The sequence below is a fragment of the Pongo pygmaeus genome, chromosome 6, assembly GCF_028885625.2.
Source record: "Pongo pygmaeus isolate AG05252 chromosome 6, NHGRI_mPonPyg2-v2.0_pri, whole genome shotgun sequence".
In the NCBI taxonomy this organism is placed as follows: domain Eukaryota; kingdom Metazoa; phylum Chordata; class Mammalia; order Primates; family Hominidae; genus Pongo; species Pongo pygmaeus.
The window spans coordinates 120,933,552-120,955,477 of record NC_072379.2 but is presented as its reverse complement, the minus strand read 5'-3'; the positions used below and the strand labels follow the sequence as shown (position 1 = coordinate 120,955,477).

At 36.0% G+C, this 21,926-nt stretch overlaps 1 protein-coding gene across 4 annotated transcripts in view; it reads right to left on the bottom strand.

Moving 5' to 3' along the window:
* The window catches only part of PTPRZ1 (protein tyrosine phosphatase receptor type Z1), a 187,816-nt gene that overhangs the window by 1,678 nt on the left and 164,212 nt on the right, over positions 1-21,926 (bottom strand). For all 4 annotated transcript variants that reach the window (XM_054496480.2, XM_054496481.2, XM_054496482.2 and 1 more), the window contains 11 exons: positions 21,686-21,820; positions 20,986-21,120; positions 19,635-19,798; positions 17,869-18,004; positions 16,044-16,190; positions 9,051-9,144; positions 8,643-8,716; positions 6,534-6,662; positions 5,484-5,630; positions 1,414-1,556; positions 472-607 (listed from right to left, as the gene is read on the bottom strand). In XM_054496480.2, the coding sequence (XP_054352455.1) occupies positions 472-607; positions 1,414-1,556; positions 5,484-5,630; positions 6,534-6,662; positions 8,643-8,716; positions 9,051-9,144; positions 16,044-16,190; positions 17,869-18,004; positions 19,635-19,798; positions 20,986-21,120; positions 21,686-21,820 (1,440 nt within the window). The remainder of the gene's footprint in view (positions 1-471; positions 608-1,413; positions 1,557-5,483; positions 5,631-6,533; positions 6,663-8,642; positions 8,717-9,050; positions 9,145-16,043; positions 16,191-17,868; positions 18,005-19,634; positions 19,799-20,985; positions 21,121-21,685; positions 21,821-21,926) is intronic.

Genomic DNA, 21,926 nt, shown 5'->3' with positions numbered 1-21,926 from the left:
ATCTCCAGAAAGGAGTTTTATGCAGCACAAGCTTGACACAACTCAGCGGCCCTGAATGAGACTTATTAGGGGCTCCTCTGCAGTGCATGTGCACGAAGATAACCTTGACCTCCTGCCAACTGGTCTGGGCTGGAGCTTTGAAGAAGGTCCCTTTATAAGGCCCTTAAATAGACCGAAGAGCTGAAGATGAGCCTACGAATTCTACATTCACCTAAGCTTATTTGCATTGTTTACTATTGTGCACAAAGGCAAACATGAGATTTAAAAGTTTTTATCCATAAATTTTCTGAAGTATAAATTTTAAATGTCTATTGTTCTATGGATTGTGGACTTGTAATTCAGCTTGAAAACTACATACTAATGTTATCAGTTAATAAGATCTTTCTTGATACATGATAAGATTTCAGCAGCCTCTAGGAAGTTAGTAGTACTCTATCAGTGAAAAATTTGGTTCACTGCCTTGTTACTTACAATGTCAGCAAAGACTCCTGGCCTCATCAGATTGATCATCTTGGCTACCTGGTAAACATCCACAGAATTTTCTTTTTCTAGTTGGTGCATAAGGGTTGTCAGAGCACAGAAAGTTCCTGCCGTCACTCCTCCATGCCTTGTAAAAAAAAAGAAAAGAAACAAAGATTCCATTGAGATGCACCACTCAAATTTAGAACTCACAAAGCATATAGCCTTGACAACTTTGCAATGAAAACACTGAAACTTTTAATGAATTGTCTCTCTTCACTTTTTGCACAAAGAACTATGATTTAATCTGAAATATTGCCAAGCGTTCATGATATTAATAGTGGAATACTTTACAGAAGTTTAGTATTTGCTTATGGTTTATTATTTGTATACTATGAAAGGAGTTGGCAATAATAAAAAATAACCTGAGAGTATCATATAAAGACATGTATAATACACATATAAATGTATAAATGCATATATAACAAACTGTATTTTATATATTTATAACATAAGTTCAGCATATGCATTTTTTATTTGTTTATGATGGAATCCTAGGAAGATTTATTGGATGAAGTTTCTTGTTCCTGAAAAATAACAATCGTATCAATTTCACTGCTATGCCAGGAAATCAATGACTGAAAATGCCTCTCTGGTTGGCTCCTGTAAAATTTCACTGCTAAAACACTGACTTAGTATACAAAGTGTTCTCAGCATCAAATGCAAGAGAAGATACTTGTGATCATGACCCCATTCTCTGTCTTCAACAGGGACTTCAAGTGAAGTAAAAAAAAAAAAATGTTCTGTGTTAACTTTACTGATAAGATGAAGATAATCCACCATGGCTGAATCATCACAGTGGGTCCAAAGCATTAGGTTTGTCTGAAGACAACAGAAATATACATATGCCTAGAGAATGTGCAGGTGTGAAACAATCTAACATACGGAACTTACTCATCATGAACAATCATAGGCCCATCCCTATTGGCAGCTTCTTCTTTTATAACACTTATAAGTTCAAAAGTTTTACTAATGGGGCTATCTGGATTTGGCCATTTAGGACACTGAAAGTGCCTCACTTCGAGTACATAATCATCCTATAACAAGAAAAAACAAAGTAATGTTAGTTAGTGACAGTTTACCAGGAGTGGAATCATTAAGGAAAATCAGGAATTACAGTAAGGTAATAAAACCCAATGGCAGGCATGAGTGAGCAGCAGTAGTTGCAGCACATTCTTCATGGTGGAAGGAAGAAACAGTTGTGATGCTACATTTACCATGCATAGATTTACTAATAGAATCAAAAAAACATAATTTCTTTTTTTATTCTAAAAATAAACTCTATCTGTGGGTGAAATATGACAATGCTTACAAACCATGAAACTATGTACCAAAGATGTATTTGCACTGCTAAATTCAAATTTATAAAAGGAAATCATTGGTGTTAAAATTTGTTTTGAAAATAGCATACACTTCCTTCACCTATCAGTAATCCTCAGGCTTAAGTAAAAGGAGATTGCATGACACAGTGGAGAAAACACCGACAAGGAGGTAGAGATCTAGGTTCAACTCGGATCCCAATTCTGATTCTTACTTAAGTGACTAAAAAGACTGTGACTTGATAAATCCCTTAAACTTCTCACCTCCAGTTTCCAAAGGTGTACTTTTTTAAAAAAATGATACATTTAAAAACAAGTAGCAGAACCTAAATTTTACATAAAAGTGCAAAAGGTCAAAATAGCCAAGATACTGGTAAATAAGAAAAACAATAGAGGAAATTAACTCATCAGATATCAAGAATTACTCTAAGCTATAAGAAGTAAAACACTGCCATTGTGGCTGAGGGATGAACGAAGTGACCAATGGAATAAAATAAATGTCCTAGAACAAGCACATATATATATAAACTATATGTATATGAATGACTGAACTGATATTGCCAATTCATAAATAATGGTGGGACAATGGGTATCACATGGAAAATAATGAAACCGAACCCTTGTCTCACAAAATATAATACAAAAAGTCAATTTCAGGTGGTACGTTTGGAAAACAGTGTAAGAGAGCATCTTCATGATTTCAGGGTAAATAGTAATTTTTTAAGATACTAAATGATGGTTTCCTTTTAAAGGCCAGGAATAAAAAGATCAATACATTCATATAGATTAAACTTCAAAACTTTTCTTTCACAACAAAAAAGACAAAGAAAAGAAAAGAATCACAAAGAAAGTAAAAAATTCAAATCCCAAACTGGGAGAAAGTATTTGCAATATATGCAGCTGACAAAGGATTAGTATCCACAATACGAGACCTCCGATAAATCAGTAAGTGATAAATAACCTAACAGAAAAACGGGCAAAAATAATGAACAGACACAGTACAAAAGATAAAATCTGAATGGTCAATTAATTTATATAAAAATATGTTTATGTAAAAATATTATTTATAAAACATATTTTTAAGTAAAAATATTATTTATGTAAATAATTATGTAAAAATATAAAGTTATGTTGAAAGCTTCATTTTCAACAAGAGAAATGTAAATTAAAACCAACAAGAGATGCCGTTTCATTCCCAGCACAAGCACTGATGAGGATGTAGCGCACTCATACATTCCTGATGAGAGGATACCTTTGTAGGACGACTTTGGAAAACAATTGACTTCATTTAGTAAAGTTAAAAGTTGAAGATGATCCAACATGATAACACAGCAGGGGAATTCCCAGGATATCCCCATGAGGAAATTTTGCATGTGACTAAAAATATTCATATCAGCACTGTTTGTAATAGCAACACCAAACCAAGACAAAACACAACAAACAAGTAATAATTTGCATGTAAAATACAAAACAAGATATGTATTATCTGGAATGCTAAGCAGCAGCAGTAAATGAATTTGAACTATACCGAAATACATGGATAAATCTCAGTAGCATAATACACATAATTTATATAAAGTTCACAGATATTTAAAAGTAAGCAGCACACGTGTGAAGGAAAACAAAGACAAGGGTTAAATGATAAAATAAGATGAGAGCGCAATAAACAGTAATTCAGGAAGAGGCTACTTCTGAAGTGAGGAGAGGATGAAGGGGATAGGGAGCACATGGAAGACTTGATGGTCAAGGCCATGTTCTATTTCTTAAAGTCAATAGTGGGTAAAAGTAACTTAACATAATTGTTAAACCTTGAACATATAATATCTTAAATATATTCAATATTTAATAAATTCTTAAAAATAGTCCTCATAACAAATACATAAATAAAAGACCCCTAGCTTTTGAGCTCAGTAGCATAGACCTTCACTTGTCTACTAACCTCAAATGTTGTGATATTTGGGTAAAGTTTTTAAAAATGTCTGAAGTTAATGAAACTGTCCACTTTAGTCTTTCCTTCTTTTTTGATCTTTGTTATAGAAATATTGTTGATCCCTGAGTTGGGCTCCTGGATCATCAAGCTGTCCATAATAGCTGATTTACATAGAAAAGACATACTGAATTGGGATCAATCAGGAACCTGTGTTATCTAGTTTATTTTCTGCGTAATACTAGGAGAAAAACAGTGCTAATTTCCCAGTGCCGAGCAAGATATTAAACATGATCAGTGATCAGGATAATGAGTGTGACAAGATAATAGGTATCTAATGATTATTACTCTTGTAATAGGCTTTCTTACTAACTAGGAATAATGAGAAGAAGGCATGAGAGATGGCAGATCTAGATGGATGCTACTGAAGTGATCAGGGAATAATCAGAGGTAGAACTTAGCATGGAATATTAAGAGCTCTCAGGGACCTTAGGCGCCTTCTAGTTCCTGCCCCTCATTTTACAAATAAAGACCTAAGTCTTTTTTATTTTAATGAGATAGGATACTATTCCACTGCTATGCTGTTTACACTATTAGTTACTTGTATTATCAAGTTTATATGTATTGGTCATTTAAATATTCTAGAGAATAAATAGAGAATCTTCTTGTATACCATATATGTACCAGTTTTCAGAACTGAAAACTGCAACATTCAAATTATTGAGAAAAGTGCAACATTCAAATTATTTGGAACATGATTTTCTTTTTCTTTCTTTTTTTTTTGAATGCATTTTTTTAAAATTATACTTTAAGTTCTAGGGTACATGTGGACAACGTGCAGGTTTGTTACATATGTATACATGTGCCATGTTGGTATGCTGCACCCATTAACTCATCATTTACATTAGGTATATCTCCTAATGCTATCCCTCCCCACTCCCCCCACCCCACAACAGGCCCCGGAGTGTGATATTCCCCTTCCTGTGTCCAGGGGTTCTCATTGTGGAACATGATTTAATCTTTGTCAGATTGAGAAGGTACTCTGAATCTCATATTTCTTAGACATCATTATTAGTATCTTTTAGTATTTTACTATAGCTCTATGTAAATAATTATTGACAAATAATTCAATAATAGATATTTGCATATAATTAAGAGTTTAGTAAAATAATGTATTATCTTGTAGATAACAACAGTATCTTGTGTAATAGATAACCAAGACTTTAGTAAAATATTCCTAGTTTGTTGTACTGCATGTTTTCAAAGCACTTCACTTATCAACTTATTACATCACTATCACTCATCAACTTTCTACATTTGTAGAGAATAGTAAGTTTCGTCAGGTAGTATTTTTCCCATTTTACTTAGGAGACTACAAGGTAAGGGCTTACATTAAAACATGAGAATTAGAATTAATACATTTATTCTTTTACTGTGTTTATTTTCCACCTAAGTTCTGTCAACCACTAATCTAGAGTACATGAGCTTTGATTTTCTGTGTGTGTAAAATTCAGGAATGATGTAGTGATGACTAATTGTTTAATGATTCTATACCATTTTGAAAATGAAAGTGACAAAGTAATTTGATTATTTGTGTAATTGTCTCAATTGGGAAAAAATCAGAATCATGCTTTTCATTTCTAGGAAAGATCCTTAGGTCAGAATACGTTTAACATGTGTTTAAGATAAAAAGTTTGTCATTTAACTTATATCCTTACCTGTGTAGCTTCTAAGATAAAGTCCTGAATTATAAGTTTTTCCTCATTAGATAGACATTTGTGTTCTTCAGCCATAAGAGTGACCTTAAAGCTCTCACAATTTATAGGCTCATCTTTATTTGGCCAGTAAACAAATTCATCTTCTGCCTGGAGAATTGCAAATGAAAGAAGAGTTTAGATTTTAATAAAATGCCCAATAAGTCAGATTGTGAAATAAAGTTAATTGGTTGGCACAGAAATTTCAACTCCAATTTTTCTTTGAATCTGAATATTTACTCTTAAAATCTTCCTAGTGCCTTCAACTAGATTGATGTGCTGAATAAAATACCATACTTAGGAACCCAAATTATTGCTTTATTATTTTATGCTCTTAGCTATCAACAACAATGATAAGCTTATTGCTTCTGTAATTGACAACTGAGTAGAGAAGATTCAAGTGATCTTAAGAGCTCAGAAATTTCCAGCCTCATGTGTAATGGTCACACAATAACTTTATAGACAAGAACTGAATATCAAAGCTAAGTAAACATGTAAAGCCTAAATGAAATATTTACTTTATTTTACTCGTTGGGTTCTCCAAACACATATAAAGAAGGGGATGGGATATCCCTGCTTTTCTTATACTAAAAAAGTCCTTCCTATACTAGGAACTCGCTTAATTCTAACTAGGTCTTTTTTTAAAGAAAAAATTAGAGACCTCCTTAAACACAGGGAATCTCTAAATATTCTAACACATTTTATTTTAAAAATGTAAATAGAAGCATATAGACTGATTTCTTTCATGGCTGTGATTCTAATTTTCTTAAGCAATGTCACAAAACACATACATTTAAGTTCATTTATATCTACTTTCATTTAAAACTTTTATTCATCACTTTGGCCTAGTAGATTGTATAATGAAACCAAGCCCAACAGTAGAAGAGTATGCCTTCAATGACATTAGTTTATTAGTTGAAAACAAAATTGCTTGTTTGTATGCTGGACTTTTTGCTATTTGTAACCTGACATTCCTCTGTAAAGAAAGTCCCAAAAGTGGTCTAAGGGACTTACCATGTTTTGGCCATCAGGAATCATAACCACCAGTTGGGCATTATGGTCCCATATCATCTTCCAGAAATCCTTGATGGTATGGAGGAGAGGGTGCTGGGTAATGATGAATTCATTGCTCTGGTAATAGCCCTACAAAACCAAAGAGAAGACAAAAACAGCACTGGCGTATGCCTTTAAACATTCAGATAAACATTTATATATCAATGGACCTTAAGTCAAAATAGTCTTTTGAATTGCAGATTGTGTCTGTATGTAGTAATATGATTATTATAGCCAATGCTTACTGGGCACTTCCTGTGTTAGGTGTGACACTACATGTTTTTTTTTTTTTTTTCTTTTAAATCGTTTGTTCCTCACAGCAGTACTGTGAGATAGGAATTATGATCCCCATTTTACAGATGATTAAACTGAAGCTTTAGAAATTAAGCGTTGTGTCCAAGTTTGCCTTAAGAAGTCAGATGTAGTATTCAAGGTTACCTATCATCTTGTAGTGAATGTTTATGATTTTTATGTTGCCTTGGTACTCCTTTTAAATGTAAGTTGGACTTTGTCATGCCAGAAGCAGGGTTCAGTCACCCTTGATACAGTTTCCAGTTCTACATCGTCCCATCCACCAGTTCCTTAAAGTGATCGATCCGGGTATTTCACTTGCAAAACTGCTCCATAGTGACCATTTCACTACGGAACAGTCTGATTGGTTGGCCTTGCTGACCCTCACACCTACATGGACTTTGCAGATATGCCATAGTAAATACCTCTCAGTCATTACGTGACCTCCTGGGACTTGTGCCTGCTTGCTTTAAACCCATCAAGTAAAACTCCCCGTGGAAAACCTGCTTGGATAATGCCCTGGACCCGATAAAGGCATTGGTTCATGGGTCCTTTTCTCTCTTTCCCTGCTTGCTCTGCCTAAGCTCTATGCGTGTGGCCTCCAGTGCCATGAACTCCTCAGGGTCCATAAATTCCAAAAACTCTGAACTTTCACACTGTGCTTTTGTCATTGAAGACTTTAGGTGAGACTGCTCAACGGAATCCATGCAGGTGAATCCCATATTGGTGCTCTTTCGTGTGGGCCTCTGGTGGTCACTGAGGATGGTAGCTATCAGCTAAGCTGATAGAGAAACTGGAACAGTTTCATTAAAAACACACCTCTAGCTGTAGACTTACCAAACTGCTTTGTGGATACTGTCTCTTACTCCACAGAGAGTGGGAAATCTACAGGAGAGTTTACATTTCCCACTTTGGTGTCCAGACACCTCGGTGCCTCTACAAGGGAGGAACCAGGGAGACACCTTGCATATTTTGCTACAGATACCTAGAAGCTAGAGCTATTGGGTTAACTGTGATATTTATACTGTTACTAAAGTCCTGGCTCTTCTAGCCCCTTCTGTTTCAGATCCCGTTCCTATCACCCAGTGGCTCATTTGAAATGTGAATGTATTTAGATGCCACTACCACACATCCCTGTGTTTCCTGCATAGATATTCCTTAATATTTTCTTTGCTGGATAAATAGAACAGAGGTTTTGGAATAAGAATTAGGAGCTTTTCATCAGAAGCCAAGCTCCATGATTGATTGACCTTAAATGTTAATGAAGGTCACACAACAGCTACTAAAACACTCATCCCTCACACAAAAGATGTAAATGCAGAAGAAAAGCATTGTATCTTTAGAAATCCAGGTCCTAAAATGAGCCCAGTTTGCAGGCTAAGAATCATGCTGCAAACCTGGAGTAGTGAAGTCAGTGAGGTTAGACTTTGCTGAAGCCGGTGAATCCTGGGTTTGCTCAGGGGTTCTGCCTTAGTGAAGGAAATAAAGCCTTTTAGATAAGCAGGTATAAGTTTTATACCTACTCATCAGCCCTGAATGGTGAGTTTGTGTTCCCGCATCTACTAATTGGTCTTGCTTGAGGTTTCTTCAGTCCCAGCACACATAAAAGCATGCTGTTATTACAACTGTTGCTGTGGACTGTGGGCTTGCAGTCAACAGATTTAAGTTAAATTTACCACTCATTTGCCCATGCCTGTAGTCTTTCCTTCTGGCAGCCCATTCTGGTTTTGATCCCTGTAACACAAGCTGGGAGTCTCCTCAGTGACTTCTCTGACTTACCATGATATAGGAGGCATTGATGTAGTCTGTGCCTTCTCCATTCAGGGATGAAATGCCAACCCTTGATCTTTCCACTGGAACACAGAACATTCATTGTAAAACAAAACAAAACAAAAAAACTCATGCTCACAGCACTGTACCATCTTTTCCCCATGCCAGATGTAAAATATAGCTGCATTTTTCAAGTTGAAGTGTCTCTGATCTGTAAGCTAATTTTTCTATACATTTTGCATATTTAGATAAGACTTCAAGGATTTATGAGTCCTTTGGAACAGTTACATATTGGACAAAATTAAAAATATCTGAATGTGCTCCATTTGCTCCAAAGGTATACAAATATTGCCAAATTTCCTACAAGGCTTTTATTATTTTAAAAAAGTTGTTTCTTCAAGGATCAACACAACTTACCAGGGATGATAGATGAAGTTCGATTCTTTTCCCTGTTGCATTGCTTTAGGGCTGTAGAATAGTCACTCTGCTGTATATTTGACTGACTCAGGAGCTGGGTAAGAAAGTAAAAAAATATATAGGTGATTTCATTTAAGTCCCCCAAATACACACACACACACACACACATACACCAATCAAGATAAGATACTGACTAAAAATATATATGAAATGTTTTCCAATAATTCCTTGAATTTAACCTTGTTTTAGTGAACTTCCTGGAGCTGCTATGTTTTACACCAGGGGAGTTATAAGAAGCAAAGAAATCTCTAGTAATTCTTTTAGCATTGAGAGAATCTTCCTCATGGCTTCCACTATAGATGTGCAACCTCCATTTCCTCTATTTAAATCTCACACAGACGTTTGGAGGTAAATTACATCGTGTGTGTGTATATACATATATATGTATATAATTCAGTTTTATTTATTCCTTCTGTTACTACTCCATTACATGAATAATCTACATTCTGTTTATCTACTCCTCAACTAGTGAATGTTTGGGTATTTGCAGTGTTTTGCAATTGTACAGCTTTATAGCTATGAGCATCTCCTGTATGTCTCTTAATATGCACATGTGTGACGGTTTCCATAGAGCATTAGGAGTATTCAGTTATTCAGTGTTTAATTTTTGACATCAGATAAATGAAAAATAATATATCAAGGTTTTGATTTGCATTGTCTTAATTTCTGTGAAATGGTGAATTTTGGTGCTCATTAGTCATTAAGATATCTTCTTTGATGATTGCGTTTTCATATTTTTACTTCATTGCCACTTATTAATTTGTAGGGGGTTCTTGCTGTCTTGAATGTAAACCTATAGTGTGTAAAAAGTTGGAAACATCTTTAGTTTCTTTAATCACACAGAGATTTACAGCCAATTTATTTTTCTTCTTTAATTGTTTTCTGCAAATTATCATTTTATGTAAGAAGTCCTTCTCTATCCTGACGTTATTAAGAAATACTTTCCAACATATGCCCTACCATGCATTTTCCTCCCCTTCCCTCCTCTCCTTTCCCATCCCCTCCCCTTCCCTCCCCTCCCCTCCCCTCTCCTTCCCTCCCCTCCCCTCCTCTCCTCTTCTCTTCTTTTTTGAGGCAGGTCTCCACTCTGTCACCCAGGCTGAAGTGCATGCATCTTCGACCTCCTGTGCTCATGAGCTTCTGCCTCAGCCTCCCGAGTGGCTGGCACTACTGGCATGCACCACCACACCTGGCTAATTTTGGTATTTTTTGTAGAGAAGGGGTTTCACCATATTACCCAGGCTGGTCTCAAACTCCTGGGCTCAAGCAATCCGCCTGCCTTGGCCTCCCAAAGTATTGGGATTACAGGTGTGAGCTACTGTGCCCAACCCAATATTTTCTTTTCTAAAATGAACTCACAATAGTTATAAAGGTTTACTTTCACCTTTAGGTAGTTAATCCATCTTGAATACATTTTAGTGTTTGAGGAGTGGTAGAGATACAATGTTACTTTTTTTGACATAAAAATTTTCCCAATGTTATTTATAGACTAGTCTGCTGTTTCTTCACTGATATGTAATGTTATCTCTACCACATAACAGATTTCCTCAAATGCATCATTCCTCTGCTAGATTCCTGCATTTTCCAATACTATCATATCACATCATAAGTCTTCCATATACAGTACAACAGAATTCTTCTATTATTGTTTCCTTTTCAGTATGGGTGAGATATTTCAGCTTTTTAATTTTCCATGCTAAATTAAAATCTATTCTACATTTTCCATGAAAAACCCTGCTGTAAATTCGATTGATACTGCATCGACTTCTATAGTCAATGTAAGGAGAAGCAATATCTTAATATTTCCATGTATCAACATTATATTTTATTTGGGCCTAATTTTATGCTCTTCGATTCACTTTTATAAATTTCTCTATATATTTACTACACGTTTTGTTAAGTGTCTTTTTTGAGATGATGAAGTTTTTGCTACTGTTTTGTTATTGTTTTTGTTAATGATTGGGTTCTTTTTTGTTCTAATACGTTTTCTAATCACTCAAAGCTAACAAATAACAATGCTGTTGATTTTTATGTATGTTCATTAAACTCTAATTAAAGATAATTATTTTCTCTTTTGTTTCTCTTGATATTCTTTACAGGTAGTTATATTATCTATCTGCAAATCCTTTTCTACCTTATACATCTATCTAGTTTAATTCTATTTCCAGAATAACGTTGAATAGTTGTGCCAATAATTGACATTCCTTATCTTTTCTTGAATCTACTATGAGCATTTCCAATTTTAATTTTTATGTATGATGTTTATTGTAGTTTTATGATAGATACTTTCTAGAAGGCTAAGAAAGCTTTCTTCTATTTCTGGTTTATTAAGAGTTTTTTTTTTTTAAATGAACAATATAGAATTTGATTGACTACTTTTCCCGTATTAATTGACAGGGTCATAATGTTCCTGTATGTAAATCTATTCATATTTTCCAGTGTTAAACCATCATTTCATTTTTGGAATAAACTCTATAAACTCTACTTGCTCATGATATTAAAGAAATACACTGCTGGATTTGAGTTGCTGATATTTCAAATAAGATTATTGATACTGGCCTATAAGTGTCTTATTCTGTCTTTGTTCAGTTTTGGTATCGAAGTTACATTTGTCCAATAAAATAGCTGGGTTAGTTTTCCACCTGGATTTTTTATGCTAACATTTGGAATTTTCTGTTCCTTAAAAATTGGTAAAATGTGACATTAAATTCTTTTGGGCCTGGTTGTATTTTGAAGGTGGGATTTTAGGCAGCTGATTTGATTTCCTTAATGGCTATTGGCCTAGTTAAATTTTCCATATATTTTTAGTGTATTTTCATTATATTTTTCCTTTAAAAATTCTTTTTACTTTTCATTTCTTTGGGTACATAAAAGGTGTAATATTTATGGAAAACACGAGCTATCTGGTACAGGCATACAATGCATAATAATCACAGGAGGGTAAATGGGGCATCCATCACCTCAAGCATTTAACCTTTCTCTGTGTTACAAACAATCCAATGATATGCTTTTAGTTATTTTAGAACATACAATAAATTATTCATTTCATATAGGTTTTCAAATGTATTGTCACAAATATGTTCAAAGTATGCTTTTGTGTTTAAAAATGTTTCTAAATTATATCTCTATTTTTTTATCTCAATATTATTTACTCACATTCTTTCCTCCCTTCATCAATCTGGACACAGGTTTGTCTATTTTAATAGTCTTTTGACAGAACCTGCATTAGGTTTTGTTAAATCTTCATTTAATCATTTTTAATTTTCTATTTAATTTTTAAAACCTTTAAAATGTTATGCAGTGCTTCTTTTGACCATTAATTCTAAAGATTTTATAATTTCCTCTTAAATATGTATATTATTTAAAAGGGTATTTTTAATGCCCAAATATCAAAATTTTTATGGAAACTTTTCATTGTAAATTTCCAATTTTTACTGTATTACATTCTGAGAAAATGACTGATATGATATAGATTTCTTAAAATTATCTCCCTTTTCCCTCTGCATCTATTAACAGTTTTATTTTAGAGTATGTGTGCAATGGGCCAGGCACAGTGGCTCATGGCTGTAATTCCAGCACTTTGTGAGGCCACAGCAGGCAGATCGCTTGAGCTCAGGAGTTCGAAACAATCTGGGCAACATGGCGAAAACCCATCTCTACAAAAAACATTTAAAAAATTAGCCAGGCGTGGTTGTGTACACTTGCTATAGTCCTAGCTGCTTGGGAAGCTGAGGTAGGAGGATCACTTAAGCCAGGGAGAGGAAGGTTGCAGTGAGCCGAGATTGTGCCTCTGCACTCCAGCCTGGGTGACAGAGTGAGACCCTGTCTCAGAGAAAAAAAAAAAAAAAAAGGAATATATGTACAACACACCACACACACACACACACACACACTCACACACACTCACCTTCTCTTCACAGAGAATAGAAACCATAGAGTACTTCCTCAGCCTCCAGCCTTAGAGCCTATATGTGTACTACTGTAAACATGCACATAGGTTTTACTGATTTTGAACACTAATTCCTTTACCTGTGTCCTGAATGCTGCCTCTTTATACCACTCAGGGTCTCTGTACCCTCCAATTATCTCCCTTCCCATTAGTTTTTAAAGAAGCTCTCATGTCTTATATTAAAACATAAGCAAAGAAACCCCAAATAAACACCCCCCAAATCTTACTAACTCAAAGTTTTCTTATAGTTATCTTAATCATTCTGTCCAGAGTAAAAAAGTTTTAAGAGTTATATAATTGTCATTAATTCCTCAAATCCATTTACTCCTTAACTCCCTGTAATCTGGCGTCAATGCTATACTTTCCAAATAGCTCTTAGACAAAGGTCATCAATAACTTATGTCTAAATCCAATGGCCTCCTCCATTCCCAACATACTTGATTTGTCATTAGCACTTGCCATCTCTGTTCACTTCCTCTTTCAAGAAACATTATTTACTTTGGATCCTAGTATATTCCACTGTCCCAAATTTTCTCCTACCTTCTGATGTCAGTTTCCCCCCTTTCCTTTGTGGGCTGGCCATTCATAGGTTAATTAAAATGTTTTCTTGAGTAATCCTTTCTAACCTTTCTTAGACATTTCATTTTTAATTGGCTATCTTATCCCATTCCAAGGCTTCAAGGAACCATCTCTAAGCTGATCACTCCCAAATCCATTTCTTCAGGCCAGACCTCTCTTATGCTTCAGACCCAGTATCCAATTGCCAAATATACATGTTTATTGGGACATCTCCCAAGAACCTAAAAATAAGGTAGATTTGGAAATATCTCACTGTCTTCTCCCTCGCCACACCTCTCAAGCATGTACCACCTCCACTTCCTGAATTCTCAATCACGGTGAATGACATCACTACTTTCCCAGTGCCCAAGCAGAATCTGAGTAGTTATGCTTGTGTCTTTTCTCTCCTTTCTCTCTGCAAATGTCCAATGAATCACCAAATCCGGTGTTCAACTCTTAAATATATCTTACGCAATTCTCCTCTGGTAAGTTGCATCCTTACCTGTACTCCTACAGCATCCTGTTTTACCTCTATAATGGCATTTTTCACACTATTTTGTTTATCTGTTTCTTTTTTAGTTTTTTAGAGGCAAGGTCTCACTCTATCTCCCAGACTGGAGTGCAGTGGCACAATCATAGCTCACTGTAATCTTGAACTTCTGAGCTCAAGCAATTCTCTCACCTCAGCCTCTGGAGTAGCTAGGACTACAGGCTCATGTCACTCACCCAGCTAATTTTTTTATAGAGACAGGGTCTTGCTCTGTTGACCAAGTTGGTCTCAAGTTCTTGACCATGGTCTCCCAAAACAGAGGAATTACAGGTGTGAGCCACTGCACCTGGCCTGTTTGTGTTTTCTTACCTGTATCTTCTATTAGACTGCAGGCACCATAAGACTAGGAGCTGGGTGTGCTTTATTTATTTATTTCACAAATTCATGTTTGCATTCTAATAACACAAAAGCCTGGCATCTGCCAGGTGTCTGATAAGTACTTGTTGAATAAACAGCTATTCAACTTATTTCAAAGAAATTTTCTACGGACAAACTTGAATAGATATCTTTTTTATGGGATGGTACACACACATACACACAAATACATTTTCCTATGTATGATGTTAACAGGAAAGAGAGTAAAATATCTCTCTTTTCAATTGAATTCTGACCTTATAGTTAATATTTTCATTTTGATCCTGGATTATTTAGCTTACCATATCAATTTTTTTATGCAACTACACAGGGGAAAATCATATTTAAATGAGAGTTTTGTTGAAACGGGTAATATTGTGTGTGTGTGTGTGTGTGTGTGTGCGTGTTTAATTTATTTAGGGAAAAGATATCTTTACAACTTAATTATATTTTAACATTTCTTTATTATCTGAAACCCAACTGCATACTCTTTTCCCCTCTAAGGCATTCCTTTATGACTGAGATAAGCTTGGCTGAGTAAAACATGTATGACTTTCTGACAACAGGTTCTAAACTCAGTATTGACCCCAATCTTTCTCTTAAACCTCCAAAGGCACACCGTGCAGTAATTTAAAAGGCAAACAGCCCAAAGGAATTCATGGTGGCTAACATCCTATGCTGTAGACTGGGGAGCAAAGCAGGAGAAATAAGTGAAATCTCAACATTTGTTAACTCTCCTGGGTTTTTCTAAGGTCTTCCAAATTCTTCCTAGATATTCATTCTTCAAAATTTGGCCCTAATTCTCCAGGAACTCTGAGAAGTAAGCGGATAGCACAGGAACAATGTGGAGCAAAATAATATAGCCCCTATTCCTGTGGAAAGCTACGATTCTGCAAATGCTTTGGTCTCAGCTGGCAGGTCCAGTAACACCTGCTTTTTGAATTCTTTGCCTACTGATTTCTGAAAGTCAGAGAGCTGGTATTGTGGGAAGTACAATATGGACAAAACATGCTCTTGTCTCTGGCTTATGGCCTTGAGACAGGGTGAGGGGGAGAAACTGGGGTTGAAGAAGCTATTATTCCAGTGTGTACTACTTTGGTCCAGGGGTTTTAAGTGAGACACAGATTTTTTCCAAAGAGTATCAGGAACAGCCTGAGCCACTGCACTCATGTTTAAGTGGTCTGTTTTTTTTTCAAAGTAAAAAGAGCACTTATATAGTCTGTTTTACAAGTTCTTTCTGTTCATTCTGTTATGCTCTGTGACCTTCTTTTCTCAACCAAGTTTGCATTTATAAAAGTTAGTTTAAGGTTTCTGAGAACTTTTCCTCTTGCTACTCAGAATTATGTTTCTCCTTGAAATTTACCATGTGGCACTGTAGCCCACAGTAAGGAACAACGATGGCTCAAATACAAAGTCATTGTACCCACACTGCCCACTCAACATGACCCTGTCAACTCAAATGAGAAGATGCAGGGACATTCAGTTCTGTAGTGACATCCAAGAGGCTTCCAAGAGGACTCACCTGGAATTGTCTCTCTAGCTTTGTTTTGCCTGCTGGTCCAGGAATGAGGAGTGCATTAACATAGGCATGAATATGATTGTCCAGCACCTCAGTTTCTTTACTAAGTATGGCCTCAACCAATGTATCATGAATGAAGACATATTGCTCCTGGCAAAACAATGACAATAAGCAACATTACTTTAAGTTTTCCTCATATGTATCTACCTACAAACATAGTACCTTCCATTGACAGACAAGGAGAGTTTTACAGAATGGGGGAAGACCCACAAAAGATTGCTTACTAAACCTGGAAGGAAGTCAGACAGAGGAAAGGAAGTGGTCACAGAAGAAAGAACCTCTTTTCATTCCTTAGCTCTTCATTTATTATGTATTGTTGGCAATACACAATAGGGTAGGAGGCAGGAAGAGTTGGCAAGGCAAAGGAATGTCCTCTCTGCCTATCCTTCAAACTTGACACCTCTATACTTCGTGACAGGGCTTTCTTGACTTCTACACTTCTGGTGGGCCTACCCCTTCTGGCAACGCCAACTCTCCTTTTCACTTGTCGTATACAATTTAACTGAATTTTATATATAGTTGTTAATAGTTCTCTGATATTTCACATATGGGACTCTTCCTTGGTCTTATATGACCAGAATGTTATTTTTTAATGTTTATTTTAAGTTCAGGGGTACATGTGCAGGTTTGTTACACAGGTCAACTTGTGTCATGGGGGTTTGTTGTACAGATTATTTCATCACCCAGGTATTAAGGCTCATACCCATTAGTCCATTAGTTATTTTTCCTGATTCTCTCCCTCCTCCCATCCTCCACCCTCTGAAAGGCCCCAGTGTGTGTTGTTCCCCTCTATGTCTCCGTGTGTTCTCATCATTTAGCTCCCACTTATAAGTGAGAATATGTGGTATTTGGTTTTCTGTTCGTGTGTAAGTTTGCTCAGGATAATGGATGGAAGGAAGTTTGGTGTGGTTTCGTTTTGAAGCCCACTCAGCCATGTGTTTCCGATTGCTTTCAAGCTGCCATTCATAGGTTTCCATTTAAGTTCATTTTTATTTAGAAACAGTGAAGATAAAATGCAGATTTGCTGACGCTGTTCTGTCACTTACGGGTAAACTATATGGGCTTAAAATGGATATAATTTAAGCATAATTTATATTTTTTTAAAAAAATGAATCCATTCATCCACTACGTATATGAAGAACTTGAGATTTTTGCTAACAAGGATGTGTGTGGACCACTCTACTTAGACTTTTGCTGTATCTTCTCTGTGACCAGTGTCATTTTAAAGGATATTCCCTATTTGAGGTCACAAAACGGATAAAATTTATCGGCTCATTCATGACATAGCTGCAGTTACTGGTGTCATGGGTTGAATGGTGTCCCCCCACAAAGATATATTAAAGCTCTAACCGCCTGATAACTCAGAGTGTGATTTTATTTGCAGAAAAGTTTTTTACAGATGTAATCAGTTAAGATGAGATCAACTGGAGGAGGAGGATAACTGGTATGCTTATAAGAGGAAAATTTGGATACAGACATAGACACAGAGGGAAACAGCCAAGTGAAGACTGAGACTGGAGTTGTGCTGCCACAAGCCACGCAATGCATGGGCCTACCAGGAGATGAAAGAGGCAAGGAAGAATCTTCTAGAGGCTTCTGGAAGGGCATGGGCCTGCAGACATCAGAACTATGAGACAATAAACTTCTGTTGTTCTAACCCACCCAGTTTGTATTACTTTGTTTTGCAGTCCTAGGAGATGAATACACCTACATTTTAGTGACATTTCCATACCTTAGATGAATAAAGTCATCCTTTTAAAAATCATACCTCAGTTTGCACCAAATAATTTCTTTGTGAACGGATGTGTTTTAAGAAGCCAAATATGTTGACAGTTCCTTCGTGTTGAATCTGCTGCAACATACTGTCTAGCACAATATATGTGCCTGTTCTTCCAACTCCAGCACTGAAGAGAAGACGAAGAAATAAATATTTCAATGTTAAGCATAAAATAAATTTGAAAAATAGATCACTACTGGTTGTCATGTTGATTAAAATAACTTCCTTCTTTAAGCAAGTGAGCCACACAATAAATTTGGCAATTCAATGTTGTAAACAGTTTAGTAGTTAAGCGTAATGCTTTACACAACAAATTTAGAAGTACCCTTTCTAATGTTTTGTCATGTGTCTAATTGCAAAACAACCTCACTATTTCTGTTGGAGATTTTAAAACTTTCAAAAACCATATTTATTATTCATTGTATATTGTACAATGAAAATATTATGTATCAGAGTGTGGCAAATAGACATTTAATCTGACAAAAATGAAAGCTTTAGCTTCACCAAATTCTGAAAAGAAAAGGTCCCTAGGTCTATGTTTCCAGGTACACATGTTTGTAAAGGTTTCCGCGTTAATGGGAAAAAGAATTTGATAAAGCTTTCTGCTGAAAATATCATTTCAGTGAGATTGTGAGGAATAAAGCATGACTTCAGTTATTTCTAAAGGGCCATTATCTATCGACTTCTTCAAAGCCTCTAGCAGAGGGACAGAATTCACGCACAGGGATTCTTTTCAAATGTTGCGACAAGTAGGAAGTGCTAGAGTGGAAAATTAGCACCTGCTCTGCACAATTGCCTGGTCCTTCTCTGTTTGCTAGGAAACAATCCCTGACCTTCAGCACTATTTTTCTTGCATCTTCCTGTTTTCCTCAGTTTATAATCAGGCTAACAGATTAAAAAACCTCAAGATGGGTCTCTCAAATTTAACTCCTGAGATGGTAATTAGAATGTGTTAGATAAGCTATATATAAAAGGCAAACACTTGCTTCTCTAAAAACACACCGCTTTGATAACAATTCTTCACATAGAAACAAATTTGATTTTTGTGATCATAAGACTTGGCACACAGTCAGCACTCAATAAATATTAACTGCTATTATTATTTTAACTAAAAACATTAAATAAGGATGTTTAACATATTTTTCTCTTTCATTGAAACATCATTATTTCTATTTATCAACCTAGTCTTGGAAATTAAAAAATCTTGGCAACAATGAATTGACAATACATTCAATGTAATGTATTAAAACTCAAGAAAATGAAAAAGGGATTCTGGTCCCAAAATGTTTAAAAACAACTTAAATATATTTTGCCAAATTTCTCACAATCTGTGTGCTTTGGCTTCTGTGATGCAAGCCTGGCATAATAATTCTAAAACAGAATTTTAACTCCTAGGGGCAGGGGTTGTAGCTCAACCATTTTTATCCCATGGTGTTATATGTTAAGGTAAATATTTGTTTAACAACAAAAACATTGTTCCACCTGCCTCAAATAGTTAATAAGCTGAAATGCAGTTGAACAATCAAATAAAATAATCAACATCAAAAAATATGTGGTGCTTAGAAATATTCAGCAATCCAATTCTGAGTCTGGCATGTTCATTTCCTAGTGATCAATACTTATGAAAATGAACATATAATTTCATCACCCTCACTTCAAGAAATCATTACCATTTTGGCAAAAGCTTTGTTCCATTGATTTCCTTTTTGCAAGTATAAGAAATTCTATGGGTTTAGAGGCACACCTCTGAGACTCACCTGCAGTGGACGACAACAGGCCCCACTGCATGGCGCTTGGCATAGGCTGCCTTTCTCACAAAGGTCAGCACCGGCAGGGAGTACTCTGGTACTCCCATGTCAGGCCACTGCGTGTAGTGATACTGTGTGACCATACGTCCACTGGATCTTCCTTTCTGGGAGCCCTGGAAAAGTTCAGGCAGTTAATAACAGTCAAACACACACACACACACACACACACGGGGTCCTCAAACAGCAAGTCAGGAGTCATAGCTTGATTTGATGTTGAGGGTCCATAATGAATGAAAAAAAGTAGAGTGTCATTTGTGATGGTTAATTTTGTGTCCACTTGGCTATACTATGGTGGCCCATTGTTTGGTCAACACTAATCACACAAAATGTTGCTGTAAAGGTATTTGTTTTAGATGTGATTAACATGTAAGTCAGTAGACTTTGAGTAAAGCAAATCATAGTCCATAATGTGGGTGAGCTCCATTCAACCACTTGAAGGCTGTAAGAACAAAGACTGATAGGATAGGTTACCTGAAGAAGAAAGAATTCTTCTTAACAGTGCAACGTAAAGATCCTACCAGAATTTCTAGGCTGTCAGCCTGTCCTACAGATTTAAGATTTGCTAATGCCCATGATCATGTGAGTCAATTCTTAAAAATATAAATCTCTCTATCTCTCTATTCTGTTGGTTCTGTTTCTTTGAAGAACCTGAGTAATACATTATTCTTCGTGTTTTCTTTCTTTTTCTTGTTTCACTCTCCACTCTTTTTAGTTGAATGCTGGGATTGTTTCAGGGCCATCCTATGCAGTTGCCACACAAGGTAGGAATTTCTGTTCATGCATCTCATTCACTTTAAACATCAGCAACAAAACCAGTCTGGCTCCAAAGCCACAGCAGGCATCTAGAGACTTGAAAGAAACCTTTAGGGCTGACAGCAGTGGTGATAAGCTTTTTTTTTTTTGACAGAGTCTCACTCTGTTGCCCAGGCTGGAGTGCAGTGGCATGATCTCAGCTCACTGCAACCTCTGCCTCCTGGGTACACGCGATTCCTGTGCTTCAGCCTCCCAAGTGTGCACCACCACACTCAGCAAATTTTTGCATTTTTAGTAGAGATGGGGTTTCGCCATGTTGGCCAGGCTAGTCTCGACCTCCTGACTTCAAGTAATTCACCCACCTTGGCCTCCCAGTGTTCTGGGATTACAGGCGTAAGCCATGCACCTGGCCTGTTATAAGAATTTTTAATGCCTTTAGTTATATACTTTTTACCCTTTCTTGGTTCTATCGCTTATTCACTTAAAAAATGACCAAATGCATTAAATGCATTGTTCACTTGATTATGTCCATCATTTGTTGATTCACCTTTTTTATTTTTGTGTTTCTTAGAGTAAAATTCCTCACAGTATAATAGGCAAGCACTTGCACACTCTTCTGAGTGACCAGAAAGTTTCCGTACTCCTCACTCCCATCGGCAGGCCAGTACTGATCACATTTTCTCTGCAAAAGAAAATGTAGATGTTACTTCCGTATTTCAAATGCTCCATGTAAAAGTCATTCCCTGAAATCAGTAAAGGTCTGAGATGGTGACAGGAATGGACTCCCTCACTCTTCTAAATGTTTTATTTTCTTTATAAGTGACTGAAATTAGTTGTGAAGGAGGCTTGGAATAGAATCTGAGAGCTGAACGAGACTGAGATGAGGTAGCCTAAATTTTCCCCTTTCAGATAAGGCAAGTGAGTCAGAAGATTCAGGTTACAGAGCCAAGACTAAAATCCATGTCCTGTGAATTAAAATCGATTTCACTCTACATTGCTTTTCAATGAGTCCCATTTACTTCTCTCACAGTATGAAGAATGCATTTAAAAGGCAGATAAGCATGATTCATAACGAAACTTTTTGACTAACAGTATTAACAGTTTCCCTTTAGCTGTCATATTTACTAAAAAAGAATCCCAACTAACTCTCAAAACTTTGGCTCCTTCCTAATGCTGACTCTATTAAAACTAATTTAAAGTACCTCTAATTACTTTTCTGGGGATGACATAACAGATTATCTACATACCCTTCCTTTCTCCACAAGGTTTGTTATCATGACAATTACTTCCACGTTATGTTCCCATATCATTCTCCAGAAATCTTCAGCTGTGGATTTCAGTGGGCCTTGGGCAGCAATATAAGCTTTTGGTCTGTTGTAGCCCTGAAGAATTAAATGACAAATATTTCCTACTACCTGATTTATATGTCATCTTCAACTGTACAATACCTAAGTTTTAAGGTCAGCATACTTTTTCATAAAAGAAAAC